Raw genomic sequence first — 27,172 nt, forward strand, 5'->3', positions numbered from 1 at the left:
CAGTGTCTGTGAGAGCAGACGGACACATCTGCTCTGAGCTGATTCTATATCTGTGAACAGATCACAGTGAAACACTGCTCTGATGGTGATATCTGTAGCTTAACCACAGTCAGGCAGCTCTTACTGTGACTAACCCGACCCCCACTGTTCCAGCTGTTATCCAGCAGTTACTGGCTGTTATCAGTGGTATTGTTCATCTACAATTATCTACAATGACCTGCTGATAAGTCAGAATTTAACACGAGGCTCAGTTTATCTCAGACAACGACAGGCCTTCTGCTCCACCCTCTGCAGTTTACACATATTCAATAACTGCTGTGGAAGTTTAGCTTCATCAAATGATGCATGGATGGATCCCATTGGCCCATTTACAGCTCGTTTCTATAAATCTATAAATATGGAGTGTTTGATAGAGTTGTATGTGTAGACAGTAGTAAGTATGATTACAGTAATGTCCACAGATACCAGTTTGGAGACGCTCACTCGGCATGTTTCCACGCTCTTCCGCGTTGTCATGGACACAGGTTTACCGGTGGAAATGTCAAACGCAGAGACCCGCTACGACTGAAGCAGTCACAACTGAGTTATTTCTACAGTCAGTTTTAGGCGTCTGCTCTTATCGATATAATTCCAGGTCTGCACATCGATAACAGAATTTTGACGTGTTGCAGTCTTTGAATAATGGAGATGTGAGAGTTCAGAAGACTCTGGGGTAAATAAGGTGATGGAAACAACTGCTGATTGATCAGTCTGAACCCATAATTGAATCAGATACAGCGACCTAAAAGTCCACAAAAATCCCTGTTTGATGTTTCGGTAATGCCCTAACCCACCAGCAGGAACAAGACCCAATGCTAGAACATAATAATATACATTATTATTATGAAGCCACTTTATTCGGTTGCATCCTGAACATTAAATGCAGTTTTAGTGGTTTAATGTTCTGCTTGATTTCTCAGAGATGTCCGTGTGTTGGACGTCTCTGACATGTTTATTTATAAACAGGCTTGGGACAGATTTCTCAAATATTTGTGTTTCCTTGTGTTCTTCTGCTCTAATGACAAACAAGGATTTATAATAACAGGTCAGAGTAAATGTCAGTGTGGACCTGGCCTGTTTGTGCCACACTTCTGTGAACAGTTATTTATCATAACAGCCATAAAAGACACAAACACGCCCAAACTATGACAAAGACATCAAAAGAAATCTGAGCTCTTCTGACTGAAACAAGCTCCAAGCCTTGCTCCTGTCTCTTTAAGGCCTACTTTCTTCTGATTGACCGACATCTGGAAGCCTGCCGAAGGACAGCACCCGGGTCTCGTGAGCTGTCTGCGCAGGTGGACCTGCACTTGGTGTAGCAGACAGACAAAAACTTCCTTATTTACCCCAGAAAACTTCAGATAGACTCAAAATAACCAGAAGGAGACACAAAGTCTCAGAACACCTTCAAAAATGAAATGAACAGAGAGAGCGCAGACGGCGAGCTGCTGCCAGGTTTCATAGGAAGCGGGATTAAAGAAGCACGCGTCCACACGCTGCTGTGTTTCCTGTCAGAGTTACTGCATCGGAGCAGAGAACGGACACTGCAGACGCTCGAGTGAGAATGATATCAGAGTGCCGGGAACGTGAGCCGAGCTGTCGGGGTGGAGATGCCAGAAGGCGTTTTGTGCGGTGTGCTGCTCTGTGGACTCAAAGGTGACTAAAACACGACTTACCCCCTTCAGAGAGCGGCGAGCGGCATGAGGAGGTCAGAGAAACACAGAGTTAAATTCAGGAGATCAAAGACGGTACCGCTCCGGGCGCTCCGACTGAAGCTCCATCGACTTAAAGAGCGAGACGGCTGATCTGTAGGACCGCTCGTCTCTGTGGAGATCTCAGAAACATACTTACATGCTGGTGAGGAGGATGAGCCGAGAGTGGGGTGAAGAGGCGGGAAAGAAAAACAGAGAAACAGGGCAATGATATCACTGAGGAGGAGGAAGATGTTTAGACCTCACAAACACTTTTTTACACGTGAACAACGTCAGCCTCTTCACCACAGGTGGAGAACTCCAGGCCTCGAGGGCTGGTGTCCTGCAGGATTTAGATGTGTCCTTGATCCATCACAGCTGATTTAAACGGCTAAATGACCTCAACATGTCTTGAAGTTCTCCAGAAGCCTGATAATGAACTAATCATTTGATTCAGGTGTGTTGATACAGGGTGAGATCTAAAACGTGCTTTTCCCCGAGCTCACCACAGCGCCATGTTTTTTTCGTGAACTGCAGTAGAGCAGCTTTTAAGATCCAGGTGATTCATAGAAGTCCACCATCCTCTGCTTGGCCACTTTAGGAAGCCTGCCGAGGGGCAGCCCAGTCGAACAACGCGTTTATACTACAGCTGCCCTGTAATAATATCACATTACTGGTGTCTCTACATCATCTCCAATAAATACAACAGCAGTAAGGAAAGGCCTTTAATCATATTTTTAGTGACAAAATGTGAAGCTGATTATTATATTATTATTTCACTAAGATGCCAAATTACAGCTCATGTACTTGGATTCCTGAACAGAAAGACGAGTGTTCTTCAGCTGCTGGGAGGTCATTACTGAGGCCTGCAAACATCCAGGAACACCTCCGAGTTTCCAGGGAGCACAAAGATCTTTGTGGCAGCTGCATCCACAGCAGAGATCCCAGCATGGTTTGGAGGCGTGGGCAGGTTAGTGAAAATCAACGGTATCATGAACAAGAAGGTCGAGTGGAACACGTCCTGGAGCGGAAGTGACCGATCGTGGGCTCAAACACCAACAATCGTTAAAGCTGCGGGGACAATCTGACCAGGAGAAATGAGTGTGGAGCTAACGGACTCAAAGATCGATGGCTCAAAGGTTTCTTTGGAAGTAAAAAAAAAGCTTTGATGACGTTTCTTGGTTATCTTTCCATCATGGACAACCCCTGTCACCCCATGCACACCCCCATGATGGACCATCGGAGCAAACGCAGCAAAAGACTCATCGCCCCGAAATGCAGAACTGACTGCCACAGTAAATCCAATAAGACTGTTTATCTCTTCCTCACTCTGTAGGTGATTTTCCTGAGACTTACCAATGTTATTCTGTTCCCTCTCAGACCGTGCAACAGTACCTTGTTTCATCCCCCATCATACTCTGCTACTCCCTTTATTCTATTGCACATTACTGTCACTTTCTAGAATTGCCTGCACTGATAGTTCAGTTATTTATTCTCCAGGATAGAGTTATATATATTACTTCGTTAGAGTTATTTGATACTATGTCTTGCACTATCCTACTGCATATTACTGTACACTACTATTCTTATTGTATATATTGTATATATTGTATATATTGTATATCTTATTCATCTGTTCCTCTGTCTCTCCTGCTGCTCTGAGCATGTACATGACAAAAGAATAGGGATGGGTATCGTTTAGGTTTTATCCGATACCGGTGCCAAATCGGTACTTTTGAAACTGTGCCGGTGCTTAAACGGTGCTTAAAGAATGGAGAACACAAACTTTGTCCAAAAACCTCTCATGCTCAGCTGTTTTTTGTAAAAAGATAACAATGTTAGCCTTTTCTGCAGCTATGGGGCATATATGGTATCACTCTTGGCTGGAAGCTTAAACAATGGAAAAAACACCAACTTTGTCCAAAAACCTCTCATGTTTAACTGTTTCCCTCTTTTTCTTTGGTCATTTTAGCCTTTTTGGCCAGGGTGAAGGGAGTATCTGCCATCAAACAAGAAGACAGCCGCATGTAGCTACGATGATGTTTGCTAGTTCACCTTACATGCATTAATGTAATAACGTGGTTAGCCTACTCAACGTAAATTACACACGAACAACATTAAGCTACTCACGCAGAGAAGAACGGCTGCTGCTGCATCATCATCCTCATCATTTCTGCTACACTGGCAGGGCTAGGGGCCAGGACTCTCCTCTTCGTGTTTTTGGGGATGTTGCTAACTCCGGGTCCGATAACAGGCACCACACCCGCAGTAGATGTGCTCGGTGTGAGGTCTCGCAGCAAGCTATCAAATACGGTGCATTTCTCGGCTTTTTAAAAAAACGCTATGCGTCGCCAGGTGTTTCATCGGATTTGAGGTGTTACCTCCTTTGACAGTATCACAGTATCAGCTTAAAGCACTTGTTGCTGCTGAGTTTGCATATTTTGCTGTGAAGTACAGCCAGACTTTGACCGCTTCGCCTTGGACATTTTTAATCTGTAGCTCTGCTCTAAAAGAACGTACGTACCTGGACCCGCCTACTATCCTCGGAAACGTAAAATGATTGGCTAGAAGTGTATCACAGCTCAGAAATAAAGCACCGAAATGTGCGCTGCTTTTCGGTCTGGTTACTACCGTTTATGTCAGAACCGACACCGGTACCCATCCCTACAAAAGAATTTCCCTCGGGATAAATAAAGTCATTCTTATTCTTATTATCTGTGAATAAGCACTGTTAGCTGCTCTGTGCTCTTGTTTGTGTGACCAGAAGGGGGGCACATACCTCGGCAGGAAGCAAGTGAAAATCCCCTGCATGCAAAAACATTTTAATACTGGTGATTGTATAATCTCTTCTAAGGCAGCTATAAGGCACCTGCCCCCCAGCTGCCCCCCTGTAGAGCCACCCCTGGTGACCTGGCTACTTTGTCCCACATTTACGTCTAATATGAAAATTCAACATATTTAACAGGGAAACAGCTTTTTTTTTCATATTCACAAAAATCTTCCTGACATTTGGGGCTTTGCTGTTTCCTCCACAGTTAATTAACCACCCGCTCTCATCCAGCCGTGATTTTACGGCATGACAGAAGCACGCAGGTGTCCTCACAAGAAATCTGTTTGAATGAATAAAAGCGGTTTTATTTATTTTCATTTAATTCATGAAATGAATAATAATTGTATTTCAGCGCACAGTTTAAATCGGCCTTGTTTCCTCCTCTCGGAGCAGCACCGAGGCGAGCGTTTACGCGGCTGCAGGAACATCCATCAGCGAAGCGCCGAAGCCTCCAGATCGTTACCTGAAGCGCGAGCGCTCCTCGGCTCGCGATGCCGTGCTATGGATTATTGATTTTTGATTTGCTGGCCGCTCGAGCTGAGGGCCTTTTTATCAGAGCCATTACCTCCTTAACGATCAGAGACAAAAGTTAATTATGTAATTATGGAGCCAATAAGTGACGTGTCTGCTCCGCTTTGTGCTGCTGAGGCTGAAACATTATCTCCTGTGTGCACCTGATCGGCAGCGGCGGGCGGAGGCAGCAGATTAACGCTCACACAGGCAGATGCTAAATTGAATTCTCTGGACCCACGGCTGTCTGGGAAGCCATTAAGTAATCTCAACATTGGCCCTCTTGAATCACTCCGCCGTGCACACAGAGCGGCGGCGGCGTGCGCACGCTCTCTTTTATTGACTGTGAAAGAAAAGAAACAAACACGCGCCGCAAGCATTTACGAGGGAATGAAGTGGGAACAATCTGCTGACACAAATATGGGTTATTCTCCCTCTCGTTGCTCCGTCTGTGGCCTTGGAGTTTATAACTCGTCTAGTTAAATGACGGCTTTAACTCTTCTGATTCGGAGGATTGTGATTGGCTCCTGTGGTTTGGAGGACTCTGCTCTTCAACTGCCCTCAAAGTAATCGAGTATTTTTCAGTTCAGCTTTGGGACTTATTCTAAAGTTTTCCAGCTTTACATGAGGATGTTTAGTGCCACGGTGTGATATCCATCCCGTCCATGCAGGTCCAGTAAAACCTGCAGGAAGCGAGTGAACACGCCCTCTGCAGAGGGAGCCCGGTGAGGTCACAGGGTTACTTAAACCACTCCTCGGTGGCGGGGTCTCCGTGGTGGTCCACCTAGACTGCTCTGGGTCACGTCTCTGCTCCATCACCTAGATGTCAGGCCCGGCGGAGTCAGTGAAGGGGTGGAGGCTCTTTGCTTCATCAGGTGGTGATCTCCAGCTCACAGTGGGACAGTCTGCAGCTAAGCCTCTCCACCCCCCAACCGCCCTTCTGGTCCTCAGCTGGATCGTCCTTCCCACCCTCGCCTCTGACCACCACAGTGATGAGCTTCCTGTGGAGGGTGGCTGGGCTCAGCCTTGGCGGAGGGAGAGGCCACACCTCCCCAAATCTGATTCTTCCTGCGGTTTCTTCCTGTTAAAGGGAGTTTTTCCTTCCCGCTGTCACCAAGTGCTTGCTCGCAGGGGGTCATGTGATTGGTGGTTTTCTGTATTATTGTCGGGTCTTTACCTTGCAATATAAAGCACGTCAAGGTGACGGTTAAAACTGAGTTGAGTGATTCCCACAGGCTGTCAGCGAGTGCAGATTACATTTAGGCGATAACACTTTACAATGAAGTAAGGACTTCCTGTTTTATAGCTGAACGCAGCTCAGGTATCAGGAGGTTATCATTATCTACGTCTCTGTGCTGATTTGTTTTCTTATTGAGGAATCACTTTTCAAATCTGCGACTGGTGTTTTGAGATGAATTAAACTCTTAAAAACTGCTGTAAAAACTGACCTTAGGGCTTAAATTAAACCAAATTAAAGAGCGAGCTTTCCTCGGTGAGCTGCAGCAGAAGCAGGAGGAGGGTGACGGCTGAAAAACGCCAGCCTGTTTGCCACTCGTCAGCAGGTTAACGCTCTGAACTTCACACACGATGCAGTAATTGGAGGGGAAAGGCCTCATGGGGCGTCCACTGAACTGGAGGTTAAGGGAGAGCGCGAGAGATTTAACTGGATAGTCATAAAGCCCCTGCAGGCTTGGCAGGAAGGAGAGAGAGCAGTACAGCTGCAGTGAGGCGCTGATATGTGAGAGAAGCAGAGGCCTTTATTTTGGCGGTTTAGGCTGATGTATTATTGGCAGACTGACACTGATTCTCCTGTACACGTGCGCTTCAGTTCAGCCCTGATAGTTTCTTAGATTAATCTTCAATGTGCAGTTTATAAACAACATCAGTCCTGAGCGCTGCACACACACCAAACACACACTCACTGATCTGACGTTGACGTCGGCTCCAGAGTGAAGCATCATGTCCACGGCATCCTCACGGCCGTGCCTGGCTGCCCAGTGAAGCGCCGTCTGAAAACACACACACGTCTGGTTTACTATCTTTGTGGGGACATTACATTGACATAATGCTTTCCCTAACCCGTACCCTAAACCTAACCATATCCTAATTGTAACCCTGACACTAAAACCACATTTTGAGTCTCAGAAAAGTCTTCAAACTCATGGGGACAGCACTTTGTCCCCATAATGACTGTTTGTCCTAGGGATGGGTATTGATAAGATTTTCATGATTCCGATTCCATTTTCGATTCTGTTTAACGATTCGATTCTTTATCGATTCTTTTAAAAAAAGAGGAGAACACTAAGTTCAATTAGCTTAGAACTTTGTTTTATATCTTCTCTTTGGACAAGACAGACATTTAGGAGTAACATGGCCTTACAAACCCAACAGTGAGATCTCAAGAGATCCAGCCTACGGCTCTTCAATGGGGTGTCACAGGGTCCCCAGGAAAAAAAATTGTAAATGTAAAATAATAAAATAAATATTCTTCTGTAGCAATAACAAAGTATAACATAAATTATTCTGTAGCAATTACACAAGAATATCCAGTAATGTCCCTGCCTACAATTACACACATTCACTTACTGAAAATCATCTGCTGTGGCAAACGGGTGCAAGCCTTTGACCACAAACTGAGTCACTGCTCGGTGACATTCGTCTATCCTGCCTGAAAGGAGACGCTACCGGCAGACTGCAGCGAGAACTGCCAGCATCTGAGCCAGACTCTGTCTCATCATGGTCACTAAATGCACAGTAATGGCAGGTTTGTAATAAGGCAGATTGCGCTAACATAATATGCTGTTAGTTGATTATTTACCTGCCGCATTAACGGGAGAGGACGTGCAAACGTTACCGCTGCTGTTGGGTTGAGATTCACGAGTCCGGAGCGAATTAAAAACACGACATTCTGTCATGGTCCGCGGCCCGGCGTCCGGGGTGCTGCTGGGATGTCCACGCCCACGAGCGTGGCTGCTAACCCCACACCTGCATCCCATCCCAGGCGATCACCAGGTGGACTATTTAATCCTGCCCTACCTGCTGCTCCACGCCAGTCCGTAGTCGCCTCTCAGCGGTAACGTACGCCTGCGGGAAAAGAACTCGTATGACAAACTCTCCATCGGACCTAACACTGTTTTTTTTTCCCTGTGTACCCAGATCACAACTCGGCGTGTTTTTGTTTTCGAGCCACCTGCCTGTCCACCTGTCCGCCTGAGATTTGGTTCACATTCAGCTTCGCCGTCTCGACCCCTTTTGGAGCTCCACCCCCCTCTGGTTCACTCGGCCCGGCTATCACCCCTCTCACAGCCCCGCTCTCGGCGTTCCCTGTGCGGTCCCTCGGTTTCTTCTGGTTTCATACGTTGTTTTTCTGGCTACCCTCACGGGACACCTTTAGTTGCAATAAAAATTACTTTCTTTATTCGCTCCTACCCTAGTGTGTGTGTTCTGCTACTGGGTCCTGCCTACGCTCGGAACTTCGGTTCATGACACATTCATTTAAGGTCATCGCGTGTTTTGTGAGCAAACGCTTTTGCATATTCGTAGTGTTTCCTCCCTTAAATGAAATATCTACTTTGCAAGTATTGCAAGTTGCCCTGTTGTCATCCGTTCTCGTAAAGTGTAACCAAACTTTTGAGTGTTAGGCGCCGTGTTTCCTGCCAGGTAAATGACGCTCCGCAACATGGTGACGTCATTCGGGGCGACTGGAATCGATAAGGGAATCGTTTGCAAAAATGGCAAACGATTCCAAGGAACTGAAACAGTAGGAACCGGTTCTCAACAAGAACCGGGTTTCGATACCCATCCCTAGTTTGTCCCCACAAGTATTGTGGCATGACAATTTTCTGTCCTCACAAAACTATCTAAACATGCACACACACACACACACACACACACACACACACGCACGCACACACACACGCACACACACACACTGTGAAAGTCTGATGATTTTCAGTTTGAGCAAGCTCTTCTATTTCCACCTCCCCCTTCCTGATCCTGGCTCTCTTCCTGCTAAAAAGCAGTTCTTCCTTCCCACTGTCACCAAGTGCTGCTCGTACATTGTAGTTGGAATTTTCTAATAAAATCGCTGTTGGGTCCATTTTCTGCTACATAACGTCTAACCGCCTTTCAGAAACCCAAGGTCACCTTACAAAGAACACAATTAATAAAAGGAACAGTAGTCATAAAATACATCAAATAAGTTAAAATTACAAAACAGAGCGTGACAACAGATAAAATCAGCATTAAAGCGAATAAGCCAGTTTAAACAGATGTGTTTTGAGCTGTGTCTTAAGTACAGAGAGGGAGTCAATATTTCTTAGTGCAGGAGGAAGAGAGTTCGAGAGCCGAGGAGCAGAGCGACTGAAAGCTCTGCTCCCCACAGTGATGAAGTGTGAGGATGGAACGGTAAGATGATGATCTGAGAGGGCGGGAAACAGTGGTGATATGGAGCAGGTCACACAAATATGCAGGAGCAGATTTATGGACACACTTGTATGTAAGAAGTAAGATTTTAAAGTTTATCCTGGTTTCTACGGACAACCAGTGAAGCTGCTGAAGAACTGGGGTAATATGAGCTCTTGACGGAGTGCAAGTTATGACCCGAGCTGCAGAGTTTTGAAGAAGTTGGAGTTTATGAAGGGACTTTTTAGGGAGAGCAAATAGGAGGAATTAGTAGAGTCCATGTGCGTAAACTGGTGGCACAGCTGTGGATGCATATAAGGCAAAACACAGAGCCTGTTTCTGTGACATGGGAACATCAAGAGATGTCAACAAAACACCAGGAACAGAACTGTGGAGCTCCATAAGTGTGGCTCAGTTTGAATACAATTTGGTGCCATTTACAATTAAGAAATACAGACAGTTTCTCTCTTTACTCTTAAAGTTAACAAATATGTTTTTATATTTATCTAAAAAAATAAACATTTAGTCTGATTTGATGTTACAATTAAAAAAGTGTTTTGATCTGAAGAGTTTGTAAATATCTGGTTTCCACTGTATATTTGATGATTGTCAGCACAAAGAGGGAGAGAGAGGAGCAGAGAGAGAGAGGAACAGAGAGGGAGAGAGAGGAACAGAGAGGGAGAGAGAGGAACAGAGAGAGAGAGGAACAGAGAGGGAGAGGAACAGAGAGAGAGAGAGGAGCAGAGAGAGAGAGGAACAGAGAGGGAGAGGAACAGAGAGAGAGAGGAACAGAGAGGGAGAGGAACAGAGAGGGAGAGAGAGGAACAGAGAGGGAGAGAGAGGAACAGAGAGGGAGAGAGAGGAACAGAGAGGGAGAGAGAGGAACAGAGAGAGAGAGGAACAGAGAGGGAGAGGAACAGAGAGAGAGAGAGGAACAGAGAGAGAGAGAGAGGAGCAGAGAGGGAGAGAGGAACAGAGAGGGAGAGGAACAGAGAGGGAGAGAGAGGAACAGAGAGGGAGAGAGAGGAACAGAGAGGGAGAGAGAGGAACAGAGAGAGAGAGGAACAGAGAGGGAGAGGAACAGAGAGAGAGAGAGGAACAGAGAGAGAGAGAGAGGAGCAGAGAGGGAGAGAGGAACAGAGAGGGAGAGGAACAGAGAGGGAGAGAGAGGAACAGAGAGAGAGAGGAACAGAGAGGGAGAGGAACAGAGAGAGAGAGGAACAGAGAGGGAGAGAGAGGAACAGAGAGAGAGAGGAACAGAGAGGGAGAGGAACAGAGAGAGAGAGAGGAACAGAGAGAGAGAGAGAGGAGCAGAGAGGGAGAGAGGAACAGAGAGGGAGAGGAACAGAGAGGGAGAGGAACAGAGAGAGAGAGGAACAGAGAGGGAGAGAGGAACAGAGAGGGAGAGGAACAGAGAGAGAGAGGAACAGAGAGGGAGAGGAACAGAGAGAGAGAGAGGAACAGAGAGAGAGAGGAACAGAGAGGGAGAGGAACAGAGAGGGAGAGAGGAACAGAGAGGGAGAGGAACAGAGAGGGAGAGGAACAGAGAGGGAGAGAGGAACAGAGAGGGAGAGAGAGGAACAGAGAGAGAGAGGAACAGAGAGGGAGAGGAACAGAGAGAGAGAGGAACAGAGAGGGAGAGAGAGGAACAGAGAGAGAGAGGAACAGAGAGGGAGAGGAACAGAGAGGGAGAGGAACAGAGAGAGAGAGAGGAACAGAGAGAGAGAGAGAGGAGCAGAGAGGGAGAGAGGAACAGAGAGGGAGAGAGAGGAACAGAGAGAGAGAGGAACAGAGAGGGAGAGGAACAGAGAGGGAGAGGAACAGAGAGGGAGAGAGGAACAGAGAGGGAGAGGAACAGAGAGGGAGAGGAACAGAGAGAGAGAGGAACAGCGAGGGAGAGGAACAGAGAGGGAGAGGAACAGAGAGAGAGAGAGGAACAGAGAGAGAGAGAGAGAGGAGCAGAGAGGGAGAGAGGAACAGAGAGGGAGAGAGAGGAACAGAGAGAGAGAGGAACAGAGAGAGAGAGGAACAGAGAGGGAGAGAGGAACAGAGAGGGAGAGGAACAGAGAGGGAGAGAGGAACAGAGAGGGAGAGGAACAGAGAGGGAGAGGAACAGAGAGAGAGAGGAACAGAGAGGGAGAGAGGAACAGAGAGGGAGAGAGAGGAACAGAGAGAGAGAGGAACAGAGAGGGAGAGGAACAGAGAGAGAGAGGAACAGAGAGGGAGAGAGAGGAACAGAGAGAGAGAGGAACAGAGAGGGAGAGGAACAGAGAGGGAGAGAGGAACAGAGAGGGAGAGGAACAGAGAGGGAGAGGAACAGAGAGAGAGAGGAACAGAGAGGGAGAGAGGAACAGAGAGGGAGAGAGAGGAACAGAGAGAGAGAGGAACAGAGAGGGAGAGGAACAGAGAGAGAGAGGAACAGAGAGGGAGAGAGAGGAACAGAGAGAGAGAGGAACAGAGAGGGAGAGGAACAGAGAGGGAGAGGAACAGAGAGAGAGAGAGGAACAGAGAGAGAGAGAGAGGAGCAGAGAGGGAGAGAGGAACAGAGAGGGAGAGAGAGGAACAGAGAGAGAGAGGAACAGAGAGGGAGAGGAACAGAGAGGGAGAGAGGAACAGAGAGGGAGAGGAACAGAGAGGGAGAGGAACAGAGAGAGAGAGGAACAGCGAGGGAGAGGAACAGAGAGGGAGAGGAACAGAGAGAGAGAGAGGAACAGAGAGAGAGAGGAGCAGAGAGGGAGAGAGGAACAGAGAGGGAGAGAGAGGAACAGAGAGAGAGAGGAACAGAGAGAGAGAGGAACAGAGAGGGAGAGAGGAACAGAGAGGGAGAGGAACAGAGAGGGAGAGAGGAACAGAGAGGGAGAGAGAGGAACAGAGAGGGAGAGGAACAGAGAGGGAGAGAGAGGAACAGAGAGGGAGAGGAACAGAGAGGGAGAGGAACAGAGAGAGAGAGGAACAGAGAGGGAGAGAGAGGAACAGAGAGAGAGAGGAACAGAGAGGGAGAGAGGAACAGAGAGAGAGAGAGAGGAGCAGAGAGGGAGAGGAACAGAGAGAGAGAGAGAGGAACAGAGAGGGAGAGGAACAGAGAGAGAGAGGAGCAGAGAGAGAGAGGAACAGAGAGAGAGAGAGAGGAACAGAGAGGGAGAGGAACAGAGAGAGAGAGGAACAGAGAGAGAGAGGAACAGAGAGGGAGAGAGAGGAGCAGAGAGAGAGAGGAACAGAGAGGGAGAGGAACAGAGAGAGAGAGGAACAGAGAGGGAGAGAGAGGAGCAGAGAGAGAGAGGAACAGAGAGGGAGAGGAACAGAGAGAGAGAGAGAGAGAGGAACAGAGAGAGAGGGAGAGGAACAGAGAGAGAGAGGAACAGAGAGGGAGAGAGAGGAGCAGAGAGAGAGAGGAACAGAGAGGGAGAGAGAGGAACAGAGAGGGGGAGAGAGAGGAGCAGAGAGAGAGAGGAACAGAGAGGGAGAGGAACAGAGAGAGAGAGAGAGAGAGGAACAGAGAGAGAGGGAGAGGAACAGAGAGAGAGAGAGAGGAACAGAGAGGGAGAGAGAGGAGCAGAGAGAGAGAGGAACAGAGAGGGAGAGAGAGGAACAGAGAGGGAGAGAGAGGAGCAGAGAGAGAGAGGAACAGAGAGGGAGAGAGAGGAACAGAGAGGGCGAGAGAGGAGCAGAGAGAGAGAGGAACAGAGAGGGAGAGAGAGGAGCAAAGAGAGAGAGGAACAGAGAGAGAGAGGAACAGAGAGAGGGAGGAACAGAGAGAGAGAGAGAGGAACAGAGAGAGAGAGGAACAGAGAGAGAGAGAGAGGAGCAGAGAGAGAGAGGAACAGAGAGAGAGAGGAACAGAGAGAGGGAGGAACAGAGAGAGAGAGAGGAACAGAGAGAGAGAGGAACAGAGAGAGAGAGAGAGGAGCAGAGAGAGAGAGGAACAGAGAGAGAGAGAGAGGAACAGAGAGAGAGAGGAACAGAGAGGGAGAGAGGAGCAGAGAGGGAGAGGAACAGAGAGGGAGAGGAACAGAGAGAGAGAGGAACAGAGAGAGAGAGAGAGAGAGAGAGGAGCAGAGAGAGAGAGGAACAGAGAGAGAGAGAGAGGAACAGAGAGAGAGGAACAGAGAGAGAGAGAGAGGAGCAGAGAGAGAGAGGAACAGAGAGAGAGAGAGAGAGAGAGAGAGAGAGAGAGAGAGGAACAGAGAGGGAGAGAGGAGCAGAGAGGGAGAGGAACAGAGAGAGAGAGAGAGAGAGAGAGAGAGAGAGAGAGAGAGAGAGAGAGAGAGAGAGGAACAGAGAGGGAGAGAGAGGAGCAGAGAGGGAGAGGAGCAGAGAGGGAGAGGAACAGAGAGGGAGAGGAACAGAGAGAGAGAGAGAGGAGCAGAGAGGGAGAGGAACAGAGAGGGAGAGAGAGGAGCAGAGAGGGAGAGGAGCAGAGAGAGAGAGGAACAGAGAGGGAGAGGAACAGAGAGAGAGAGAGAGGAACAGAGAGGGAGAGGAACAGAGAGGGAGAGAGAGGAGCAGAGAGGGAGAGGAGCAGAGAGAGAGAGGAACAGAGAGGGAGAGGAACAGAGAGAGAGAGAGAGGAGCAGAGAGGGAGAGGAGCAGAGAGAGAGAGGAACAGAGAGGGAGAGGAGCAGAGAGAGAGAGGAACAGAGAGGGAGAGGAACAGAGAGGGAGAGAGGAGCAGAGAGGGAGAGGAACAGAGAGGGAGAGAGAGGAGCAGAGAGGGAGAGGAGCAGAGAGGGAGAGGAACAGAGAGGGAGAGGAACAGAGAGAGAGAGAGAGGAGCAGAGAGGGAGAGGAACAGAGAGAGAGAGAGAGGAGCAGAGAGAGAGAGGAGCAGAGAGAGAGAGGAGCAGAGAGAGAGAGGAGCAGAGAGGGAGAGGAACAGAGAGGGAGAGAGAGGAGCAGAGAGGGAGAGGAGCAGAGAGAGAGAGGAACAGAGAGGGAGAGGAGCAGAGAGAGAGAGGAACAGAGAGGGAGAGGAACAGAGAGGGAGAGAGGAGCAGAGAGGGAGAGGAACAGAGAGGGAGAGAGAGGAGCAGAGAGGGAGAGGAGCAGAGAGGGAGAGGAACAGAGAGGGAGAGGAACAGAGAGAGAGAGAGAGGAGCAGAGAGGGAGAGGAACAGAGAGCGAGAGAGAGGAGCAGAGAGGGAGAGGAACAGAGAGAGAGAGGAACAGAGAGAGAGAGAGAGGAGCAGAGAGGGAGAGGAACAGAGAGAGAGAGAGAGGAGCAGAGAGGGAGAGGAACAGAGAGAGAGAGAGAGGAGCAGAGAGGGAGAGGAACAGAGAGAGAGAGGAACAGAGAGAGAGAGAGGAGCAGAGAGGGAGAGGAACAGAGAGAGAGAGGAACAGAGAGAGAGAGAGGAGCAGAGAGGGAGAGGAACAGAGAGAGAGAGAGGAGCAGAGAGGGAGAGGAACAGAGAGAGAGAGGAACAGAGAGAGAGAGAGGAGCAGAGAGGGAGAGGAACAGAGAGAGAGAGGAACAGAGAGAGAGAGAGGAGCAGAGAGGGAGAGGAACAGAGAGAGAGAGAGGAGCAGAGAGGGAGAGGAACAGAGAGAGAGAGGAACAGAGAGAGAGAGAGAGGAGCAGAGAGGGAGAGGAACAGAGAGAGAGAGAGAGGAGCAGAGAGGGAGAGGAACAGAGAGAGAGAGGAACAGAGAGAGAGAGAGAGGAGCAGAGAGGGAGAGGAACAGAGAGAGAGAGAGAGGAGCAGAGAGGGAGAGGAACAGAGAGGGAGAGGAACAGAGAGAGAGAGGAACAGAGAGGGAGAGGAGCAGAGAGGGAGAGGAACAGAGAGAGAGAGAGAGGAGCAGAGAGGGAGAGGAACAGAGAGAGAGAGGAACAGAGAGAGAGAGAGGAGCAGAGAGGGAGAGGAACAGAGAGAGAGAGGAACAGAGAGAGAGAGAGGAACAGAGAGAGAGAGAGGAGCAGAGAGGGAGAGGAACAGAGAGAGAGAGGAACAGAGAGGGAGAGGAGCAGAGAGGGAGAGGAACAGAGAGAGAGAGAGGAGCAGAGAGGGAGAGGAACAGAGAGAGAGAGGAACAGAGAGAGAGAGAGGAGCAGAGAGAGAGAGAGAGAGGAGCAGAGAGGGAGAGGAACAGAGAGAGAGAGAGAGGAGCAGAGAGGGAGAGGAACAGAGAGAGAGAGAGAGGAGCAGAGAGGGAGAGGAACAGAGAGAGAGAGAGAGGAGCAGAGAGGGAGAGGAACAGAGAGAGAGAGGAACAGAGAGAGAGAGAGGAGCAGAGAGGGAGAGGAACAGAGAGAGAGAGAGGAGCAGAGAGGGAGAGGAACAGAGAGAGAGAGGAACAGAGAGAGAGAGAGAGGAGCAGAGAGGGAGAGGAACAGAGAGAGAGAGAGAGGAGCAGAGAGGGAGAGGAACAGAGAGAGAGAGGAACAGAGAGAGAGAGAGGAGCAGAGAGGGAGAGGAACAGAGAGAGAGAGAGGAGCAGAGAGGGAGAGGAACACAGAGAGAGAGGAACAGAGAGGGAGAGGAACAGAGAGGGAGAGGAGCAGAGAGGGAGAGGAACAGAGAGAGAGAGGAACAGAGAGAGAGAGGAACAGAGAGGGAGAGGAGCAGAGAGGGAGAGGAACAGAGAGAGAGAGGAACAGAGAGGGAGAGGAGCAGAGAGGGAGAGGAACAGAGAGAGAGAGGAACAGAGAGAGAGAGAGGAGCAGAGAGGGAGAGGAACAGAGAGAGAGAGGAACAGAGAGGGAGAGGAGCAGAGAGAGAGAGAGGAGCAGAGAGGGAGAGGAACAGAGAGAGAGAGGAGCAGAGAGGGAGAGGAACAGAGAGAGAGAGGAACAGAGAGGGAGAGGAGCAGAGAGGGAGAGGAACAGAGAGAGAGAGGAACAGAGAGAGAGAGAGGAGCAGAGAGGGAGAGGAACAGAGAGAGAGAGGAGCAGAGAGGGAGAGGAACAGAGAGAGAGAGGAACAGAGAGGGAGAGGAGCAGAGAGAGAGAGGAGCAGAGAGGGAGAGGAACAGAGAGAGAGAGGAACAGAGAGGGAGAGGAGCAGAGAGAGAGAGGAACAGAGAGAGAGAGGAACAGAGAGGGAGAGGAACAGAGAGAGAGAGGAACAGAGAGGGAGAGGAGCAGAGAGAGAGAGGAACAGAGAGAGAGAGGAACAGAGAGGGAGAGAGAGGAACAGAGAGAGAGAGGAACAGAGAGAGAGAGGAACAGAGAGAGAGAGAGAGGAACAGAGAGAGAGAGGAACAGAGAGGGAGAGGAACAGAGAGGGAGAGGAACAGAGAGAGAGAGAGGAACAGAGAGGGAGAGGAACAGAGAGAGAGAGGAACAGAGAGAGAGAGAGAGGAACAGAGAGAGAGAGGAACAGAGAGGGAGAGGAACAGAGAGAGAGAGGAACAGAGAGGGAGAGGAGCAGAGAGAGAGAGGAACAGAGAGAGAGAGGAACAGAGAGGGAGAGAGAGGAACAGAGAGAGAGAGGAACAGAGAGGGAGAGAGAGGAACAGAGAGAGAGAGGAACAGAGAGAGAGAGGAACAGAGAGAGAGAGAGAGGAACAGAGAGAGAGAGGAACAGAGAGGGAGAGGAACAGAGAGGGAGAGGAACAGAGAGAGAGAGAGGAACAGAGAGGGAGAGGAACAGAGAGAGAGAGGAACAGAGAGAGAGAGAGAGGAACAGAGAGAGAGAGGAACAGAGAGAGAGAGAGAGGAGCAGAGAGGGAGATGGAGAATGAGGACAGAACAGATGAACAAGAGCAGGTGAGACACACATGTTAGTCAAATGGTTGTTTACCAGAAGTATCAGCGTATCACAGGTCCTCATGTATCTCGTACCTAGTGTTTCTTTTTAGGTTTGTTATTTTTCAAATTCTATATTTATTAAGTTCTGCAGCTTGTTTGCACAACAAGGCTAAATAATTATATAAATGTTTCTGAATCTAAACAGTGGACTTTGGTAGAATTAAAAAATAAGTGTAGTGCAGGTCTATGATGATTTTTACTGCTACTATCATCTAGTTCTGATTCTGGTTCTGTCTTGATTAAGTTCTAAGTAGTCCTGATTTTGAACTGTTGTAGTCCTGTTTAGTTCTGGATCAGTTCTGGGTCTGGTTGAATTGGGGTTTGGTCCTCATGTCTTGATACAGCCCTGATTTTGTTCTGTCTTGCTGCTGAATTAAAAAAATAGTTTTTTAATTAAGCCCCCCCAATCCCACATGCATACTACCCTTTAGGGCTAGGCCCCGGGTGTATCAAATGTCTGCCTCCGCCTCTGGTCCTCACCCACAGAGGGGACGTGTGGATATCTGCTGAGGACATTGGTAGAAACCTCAGACTGAGAGCAGAAAGTCCTGCTTTGAAGTGAATTCATGGTTAATTAGTTTAAACAGATTTGGCTGTGAGCTGCACGCAGACACACAAACTGCTGTGAGATAATGTGAGCTTTAATTTAACCCAACAGGACTTAACACTCTGCTAAAGAGCCACATTCAAGGACGGTTATCCCATCGCCATTGTGTGTTGTATTAGAACATGCCGCTAATTGTGTTTCTTAATGTGATCTAATCAATCTGAATAAGCGGCCTGTGTGAAGGACACGAGGATACGAGTGCATTCACAGCGAGGGACAAACATTTAGAAACATTTGTATTTAAATCTGCTCAGTGAGCGAGCTCACATTAACTCTGACTGTGTGTGATGGTTTCATCCTGCTCAGATAAGCTGACATGTTCCCCTCCCACAGGGTCAAAAATCCGTCACCGTCACAGCTGCAGCAACACTGGTGCAGTTTTACAGAGCTGTGAAGTCTGCAGCAGGAAATCAGAGTGAAGTCATCTTTTTTCCGTCTATCCATCTGTCCGTGTGTCTGTCAGCCCACCATCCATCCATTCATCCGTCCATCTGCCCATCTGTCTATCCATTCAACCATCCATCCATCCATCTGTCTATCCATTCAACCATCCATCCATCTATCCATTCATCTGTCCATCCGCCCATCTGTCTATCCATTCAACCATCCATCCATTCATCCGTCCATCCGCCCATCTGTCTATCCATTCAACCATTCATCCATCCATCTGTCTATCCATTCAACCATTCATCCATCCATCCATCTGTCTATCCATTCAACCATCCATCCATCTGTCTATCCATTCAACCATCCATCTATCCATTCATCCGTCCATCCGCCCATCTGTCTATCCATTCAACCATTCATCCATCCATCTGTCTATCCATTCAACCATCCATCCATCTATCCATTCATCTGTCCATCCGCCCATCTGTCTATCCATTCAACCATCCATCCATTCATCCGTCCATCCGCCCATCTGTCTATCCATTCAACCATTCATCCATCCATCTGTCTATCCATTCAACCATTCATCCATCCATCCATCTGTCTATCCATTCAACCATCCATCCATCTGTCTATCCATTCAACCATCCATCTATCCATTCATCCGTCCATCCGCCCATCTGTCTATCCATTCAACCATTCATCCATCCATCTGTCTATCCATTCACCATCCATCCATCTATCCATTCATCCGTCCATCCGCCCATCTGTCTATCCATTCAACCATCCATCCATTCATCCGTCCATCCGCCCATCTGTCTATCCATTCAATCTCTGGACTCTCCACCATTTGACCTTAGAACTGAAGAAGCTTCTCGGATGAGAGGTGAAACGTCTTCAAGTAACTTAAAGAAGTCCAGACGCTTTTCTTTGCAAGCTCCTTTGACTACGATGACCTGGATGACTGAGAACCTTCACAGGCATATCCATTCAACCATTCATCCATCCATCTGTCTATCCATCCATCCATCCATCCATCAGTCTCTCCATCCATCCGTCCATCCATCAGTCTCTCCATCCATCCGTCCATCCATCAGTCTCTCCATCCATCCATCCATCCATCCGTCTATCCATTCAACCATCCATCCATCCGTCTATCCATTCAACCATCCATCAATCCATCCATCCATCCATCTGTCTATCCATTCAACCATTCATCCATCCATCCATCTGTCTATCCATTCAACCATTCATCCATCCACCCGTCCATTCGTTCATCCATCCATCCATCCATCCATCCATCCATCCATCCATCCATCCGCCTATCCATCCAACCATCCATCCATCCGTCTATCCATCCGTCTATCCATTCAACCATTCATCCATCCATCCATTCATCTGTCTATCCATTCAACCATTCATCCATCCACCCGTCCGTTCGTCCATCCGTCCATCCATCCATCCATCCATCCATCTGTCTATCCATTCAACCATTCATCCATCCATCCATCCATCCGTCTGTCTATCCATTCAACCATCCATCCATCCATCCGTCCATTCATCCATCCATCCATCCATCCATCCATCCATCCATCCATCCATCCATCCATCCATCCATTCAAACATTCATCCATTCATCTGTCTATCCATTCAACCATTCATCCATCCATCCATCCATCCATCCATCCATCCATCCATCCATCCATCCATCCATCTATCCATTCAACCATCCATCCATTCATCCATTCAACCATCTATCCATCCATCCATCCATCCGCCCATCTGTCTATCCATTCAACCATTCATCCATCCATCCGTCTATCCATTCAACCATTCATCCATCCATCCATCTATCCATCCATCCATCCATCCATCCATCCATCCATCCGCCCATCTGTCTATCCATTCAACCATTCATCCATCCATCCGTCTAACCATTCAACCATCCATCCATCCGTCAGTCTGTCCGTCCTTCCATCCATCTTTTCCGGTATGGGAGTGGGTACACTCTGGATGGGTCACCAGTCCATCAGAAAGAAAGACTTCCTGCACATGTCTGAACTTGCTCATGATGACCTTTGACAGAACAGCAGTATCTGATACTCTGGGAAGAAGACAATAAGAGCTCTACAATAACCATCAAAGTGGACTGACTCTTCTTCTCCACATTTTTAAGTTTACAATGTTTAGTTCTATTTTTAAGCACTGGGTGCTGCCCCTCAGCAGGCTTCGGAACCTAGCTAATCCTAAGATAGCTGGTTGAAGGGGAGAAGCTAAACAGCTAGTTTCAGAGAGAGGGTGCACTGAGGGGCTGCACTGAGGCCCAGTGTTGTCAGATATTATTTTGAATCGTGAATCATGGAAAACTACTCTGGTGAAGTCCAGGAATAATAATGTGGAGCTGAAAGCAGCAGATCCACTTTTCAGAGTATATTATTTTTCTTTGTGTGTAAAGTTCTCATTGGCAGCTGTGCTAACACTACGGCACAAACACTGCACACAGAGACACAAAGATGGACTTACAAACTGTGTGTCCGAGTGAGTGGAAGAGGAGAAAACAGAAAACGTTAAACTTAGTGGGAGAATGAAGGGCTTGTTTCAAATATCAGACTGTAATCCTAATATTAAAGTGACTGTAGGAGGAATCATGGTCATTTTCTGTTTTTTTTTTTTAAATGGAGTTTCTTGCCCTTCTTTAACTACTTGCAGTGGTTTTTGATGTCTGTGGATATATAATCCCACACAACTCATCAGTCCTCCGTGCATCCGGAGGGAGGATCGAAGCTCGTTTTGCTTTAATACAGCAAACATTTGATTCATGACTCATTCTGATGGATGTTAAAGTCGTCCTGATGCGAGTCCTTGGTAAGATGCTGCGTTTCCTCCTCACACTGCTTCATCAGAAGCCCCTCCTCCTGGTCCTGTTATTTGGACCCCTTCCCTCGTGGTGCTGCTCTAAACTGGATTAAACAGCCTGAACATCGTTTTCTGCTGTTTTCCGCCCATTTAATTATGCCGCACTGATGTTCCTCATTCAGCCAACAACCGTGAGCGTGAAAACCGAGCGGGGCGCCGCCATCACAGGAACAGGAGGGGAAAAACCTGTCAATGTCCACAGGATGCTTCATGGAGGTTTATTTTGGCAGCGTGCCCGTGTTGGCGGCGAGGTGCAGACTGACCACTAAGCCCAGAGTTTTCATTAAAAGGTGCTAACTGAAGCCGGCCTCACCCGCCGGCCTCTTCCAACACTCGACCAGATTGTTCGTGCCTCCACCTCAGCCTCACACAGGCAGGTGTTCAAGACTGCAGAGGACACATTTATTCATTTCCTCGAGTCAATCAGAGGCAAAACTTACTTTTCCAAACTCAAACATCGAATGCTTTTCTTCTCAGAGCAGATTATTCTGCATTTACGGCAATGCTCTGACGAGCCATAGGCTGAAAGAGTCAAACTGATCCGGACGAGTAGAAAGCACTGATGCATCTGAATAACGATCAGCTTGAATTAGAGTCCAGAATCTGTTAGTTTGAATGAGTTTTTTCTGACATCTTTGATTTAGAGTCTACTACAGAAGCAAGGACACATTCTCACAAACACCAGCAGACTGAGAGACCTGCAGGCTGTCTGAATGCAGGATCTCTGGATCGTGCACAGTGCAGGGATTTTCTGTTCCTTTAAATGGTTAACGAGCCAACTAGAACACGGGCCAACTCAACGAGCCACAAAAGCTCCATGTTACACATTTGCAAACATGACAGACACCTGTCCGCCTCAGCGGGACACTCGGGCCTCCGAGAGACGCTCACAGCCGTTGTCCTCGCACAGATCCGGGGGTAGCGCCGACAGTGACCCGGCACAAACCGCCGACTGCCTGCCAACAGTCGGGCTCGGTGTGCCGAGCATCTGTCGGCCCTTTGGAGGTGGAGGAGGGACGCGCGGGATGAGTTAGCGCCGCTCGCCTGGAAGCAGCAGGCAAAAAGCACATCAGAAAGGCGTCAGCTTCACTCCTTCCGTTTTGATCAAGCGAGGCATGAAAAGGAGAGCAACGCTGTCAAGTGGCGAGAGGGCTACGCCATTAATGTTGTTATTTCTGCACGGGGAGGTCTGTGCAGCTAATGGAAGGGGGGGCACATTAGGCGAGGCCATATGGAGGGGTCCCTTTGCCGGAGCTCTTGAATAGGCAGCTTAGAGCTGTGTGAAATTCTGCTTGTGTAGAGTTTTCAAAGACAGCCTGCAACAGCTCTGCCATATGTGGCGCTCTGAAAAGCCGGCTCTTTATTGGCTGTGGAGTCACACTTTGACTTAACAATGAATATGAGGAACATATGCTGGGACGGGGTCTCAAAGAGCTGCAGGAGAAGAAAGGAAACCACAGATCGATGCAGGAGCGCCGCTCACAAACAAGGACAATCTCGCCGTTCCCGAGATCCTCCGCTCAGCACCGTGAAATCAAACCGCCACCAAATAAAAGTACAGAGGCTCCGGCGAATGGCTGTGGAGAAATTATCAGTCCCTCCCATCTGCTGGGAGCCGAGCCGCCTCCCTTCAGGCTCGCTGTCTGCTCAGATATTAATTACCATGTAATTACAATATCATTACACACGCCTGCTGTCTGGCTGCTGGGCCGCTCCAATCGCACGCAGGCCTAATGAGCGTGGACCCGCCATCCCGATGCGGCGTCCAAGGCGCGCAGCGGAAGGCCAGTCGGCGCCGGCGTGTTTGAGCCCCCCGAAATCTCCAGACCCCGAGACACAAAACAGCTCAACGAGCTGACCACAGACAGGAAGACGCACATGCGATAAGGCCGTGTTGTTGCTGCGTTTCTTCATTTTATCAGTTTGATAAAATCTCTGACTTTTAATTTTTTTTTTCCATATTTGTGTCCGTTTCTGTCTCTTTGTCGTTGTTTTGCGTTTCTTTGTATTTGTGCTTCTTAGCTTTCGGCAGGGTTTAGTCTCTGTGCGGTGGTTCGGCGTCTCTGTGCACGCCGTGTTCGGTAATCCGTCCATGTTGCTGTGATTAACCTGATGGCAGGCTGTCAGAGCTGTCAGCCTCTTTGAAGAGAGGGCTGCACGGCTCGCAGCGCAGTGCTGCATTTCTGCAGGTGTTTCAAACAAACACACAGGACGTCTGAGTGAGGCCAGTTTACATGAACTGAATTTTACATTAACGCCGCCCTCTGCTCGCGTGAACGTCCGACTTGTTTAAACTCGCCGTGGTGACGGGAGACAGGAGGTGAGGGAGCTGCTCTCTGTGATATGGGCGCTCAGCTAATTGAGGCAGAAGGCAGAGGTGTTCTGTTGTGTTCAGATGATTCATGTTAACGAAGCCAAACTCACCCCCTTCATGTACGGCAGGTTTGCATCACAGGAGGCCGTCAGCGGCAGCCGGAAAGAGTCAGAACACAGAAGCCGATGAATTCACAGTGAAACAGCCTGAGAGCAGGACTGAAAACAGGAGGGACAAAAGCTGCTGGCTGCTAAACTACTGTCCAAACTAACGTGGAACAAACACATCCCGTCGATTGATTTATTGGTCATGACCTTTCACTCATTCAAGAGTCGAAGTGCTGCTATATTTATTACTGCACTGCAGTGGTTTGTATCATATCTATCTAATAGACTCCAGTTTGTGCATGTAAATGGAGAGTCCTCTTCACACACTGAGGTTAATTATGGAGTTCCACAGGGTTCAGTGCTAGGACCAATTCTGTTTACATTATACATGCTTCAAATTCAAATTCAAATTTTATTTGTCACGTACACAGTCATACACAGTACGATATGTAGTGAAATGCTTGGACAACTGCTCGTGACCTAAAGAAAACAAAAAAGGAAAAGGCTATGAATAAGATAGGAAATAAATATGAAAAATTAAAATGCTTCCCTTAGGCAGCATCATTAGAAGACATAGCATACATTTACACTGCTATGCAGATGACACCCAGCTCTATCTGTCCATGAAGCCAGATAACACACACCAATGAGTTAAACTGCAGGAATGTCTTAAAGACATAAAGACCTGGATGGCCGCTAACTTTCTGCTTCTTAATTCAGATAAAACCAATAAAACCTGTCAGTCACTTTGTGTTTACACACCTCTCTGCATTTAATCATTAGTTATTATTAATCTCTGGCTGCACAGCGTGCCTTTGTCCTGTCCTCCCTTCACTCCTGGTTTTGGTGGTGAGACGGTAAAGTTTTATTTTAAAGGTGAACCTTCTGTGTTTCAGTTTGCATTACACTTTTTCTATTTTCAGCACAGCACAGCTCAAAAACAAAAATGACAATTCATGCAACCTACAAGTGGGTGCAATAACAGGTAGGTGTTCTGCAGCAACCACTCCCCAGGGCACATTTTTCCCTAGCAACTGGAGGTTACCATGTGGTCGCTGACCGGTCTCTGGGCCTAAATCCACGTATGTTGGTCCCACCCAAGCCTCTGTGCTGGATGGATGTTTTACCCGTGGTTCCACATGCTAGCTTCATTTTGTTATCATTTGTGCGTTTATATGAATTTTTATTTATTTTGGAGCATTTTCTCCACCGTTCAGAGCTTTTTACCTGACCTTGTGAATGCAGGCAGTCTGCTATAAAACATTTTGTACTAGAATTAAAGAGTTTGTAGGTACAAACGTGTTTCGCCTGCATAAAGAGAATTGATGTAAGTGTGAATATAACCACAGTGTATGTTAAACACTTCATGGATCAGGTTTCATTGAACAAAATCATTTTTTCTGTGTAAAAATCTACAGTGTGACTCCTCGGTTAGCTTAAGTGAAGCTGTTATAAGCTCAGCTTTATTCATGAAAATGATTACAGCTCTTCTCACACGTCAGCGTAGTTTACTCAGGACGGTCCAGACAGTAACCATGAAGCCTCCGTCCTCAGTCTTCTGTTTATCTGATCCTCGTCCTCACCTGCTGCCTGACTCTCAGCAGCTTCTTATCCAAACTAATAGGATCATTACCCCCCCTCCATTCATTCAGCTGCACTCCCCTTTCTTTCTTTTCAATAAGCAGATTACTAACGTCTTTGTTGCTCTTTGAACATTTAATTTCCTTAAGCCAATTATTTTGTGAAAGCGTCCGGCTCTGAAGCCATTTATCGACGTTTGCTGACAGCGTGGTGACGGCAGAGCTCAGGTGGAGCGGCAGGCTGCAGCATGGAACCAGAGGAACACTTATTATTAAATGAACCAATTATTACTGTCTGCAAAAGTAAAGCCACACCTACTTCCTGCTTCCAGTAGAGAGCCTCAGATTAAAGGCGGTTCCTGTCCAAAACAACACAACAAAGTTAGGAGGCAGACTGGGAGCTTTGAAAGTTTGGGTCCAGAGGTCAGTTCATGGTCTCCAATGAGCTGAGGCGAAGCTTAGCAGGAAGCTGCCTGTGAGGACTCACTGCTGCCTCTGCTGGGCATCAGAGGACCTGCAGGTTTTGATGTTTAATTGTTGGTTTTCACTTGTTTTTGGCGAGATGTAGTAAAAGAAAACTCAGTCAGACAGAGACCAGTCGGTGATTCTCTGGAAACCTCCGGTCGCTGGAGAAAACCGTGTCACCAGGTCAGTGGCTGCTGTTGCTGGCTGTCACCAGATGAAATCAGTCACAAAGATGGTGTTGCACCACCGTAAACGGTTGTGTTTTTACACTGCAACCAAAACATTTCCGAAGGTGCAGTTCTTATTGTGAAGGCAACTGTAATTCTCTTCATTTTGGGGTGAGTCGATCTTCTGTTCTTCGACTGCAGCTAGCTCAGAATGCTGCTGCACGTCTTTTGACTGGCACTCGTAGATGCGAGCACATCACCCAGTTTTATATTCACTTCATTGGCTGCCCGTGCATTTTAGGATCATTTTAAGCTGCTTTTATTTGTTTTTAAATGTCTGTCCAATGCTGCCCCTCTGTACCTCTCTGAGCTCTTCATCCACACATACCCTCCCGGCCCCTCAGGTGGGCAGACCAGCTCCTCCTGAGCGTGCCCAGGACTAATCGTGAGCTCAGAGGGGATCGGGCGTTTGCTGTGGCAGCACCAAAACTGTGGAATGAGTTGCCTTTACATGTTAGACAGGACCTTCCTTATCTGTTTTTAAATCACGTCTTAAAACATATTTATTTACCTTGGCTTTCAGCACAGCAGGACTTGTTGATGTCTCTTAATATGTTTCTTATTAATTACATTATTTTTAATTTTAAGATATTCTATATGGAATTTAAACTGTTTTCTCTTTCTTCTATATTTGTAGCACCCCTAACCCTTATAAATAAAGATGCTATGCTATACTTCGAGCAGACAAGCCAGCATCTTCTATACAGATACGGGCAACAGGCTTTCAGTGCAGCATGGTCAACCTCTCTGTGACAGGTTCCACCCACTGACACCAGCTACCACCCACCAGCTGGTTGGTGAATGCACATATTTCCATGGGAGACCGGCCCGTGTGACCTTTCTGTTCTCTAATCCTCCTCCGTGAAGCTCTTTGAGCTGCACGTGTGAAACAGAAATAATTCAGTCATCCTATGAAAATATGACCTGTGAGCAGGTAAGCAAGTGTTTTACTTACAGTGATGAAATCCTGACGAGGTGAGAAAAGAGGAAAGGAAAAAGGAAAGAGTTCAAGTGTTTAGAGGATGAATCAGAATAGCGGCGTGCTCACTATCTCCGCCTATAAGTCCTACTGCACGCGCTCCAGCTAATGCACCAGACTCTATTCAAGCATCGCTGTGTGTGTAACAAACACTGATGGCTTTAATCCAGCAGCTACTGATCACTAAATGACACCTTCTGCGTCAGAGCACCGCACAGGAGCACTAAGTCTGAAGCGGACCTTCTTTAGCACGAGCCCGGGCTCCTGAGCGAGCAGCCGGCGCTGGGTGGCCACATTCCCCACGGCACAGCTCTTCAGCCACTCCTTCTCCAGAGGATCCAGAGAAACCCTGTGGAACAGAGACTG

The 27,172-nt window shown here is 48.0% G+C and overlaps 1 protein-coding gene across 1 annotated transcript in view; it reads right to left on the reverse strand.

Moving 5' to 3' along the window:
* The window catches only part of LOC105940651 (uncharacterized), a 73,234-nt gene that overhangs the window by 12,424 nt on the left and 33,638 nt on the right, over positions 1–27,172 (reverse strand). Inside the window, exons 6-7 of the mRNA XM_076886990.1 lie at positions 27,047–27,169; positions 6,993–7,079 (exon numbers count right to left, since the gene is read on the reverse strand). Coding sequence (XP_076743105.1) covers positions 6,993–7,079; positions 27,047–27,169 — 210 coding nt within the window. The remainder of the gene's footprint in view (positions 1–6,992; positions 7,080–27,046; positions 27,170–27,172) is intronic.

The sequence above is a fragment of the Maylandia zebra genome, linkage group LG7 (assembly GCF_041146795.1).
Source record: "Maylandia zebra isolate NMK-2024a linkage group LG7, Mzebra_GT3a, whole genome shotgun sequence".
Lineage (NCBI taxonomy): Eukaryota > Metazoa > Chordata > Actinopteri > Cichliformes > Cichlidae > Maylandia > Maylandia zebra.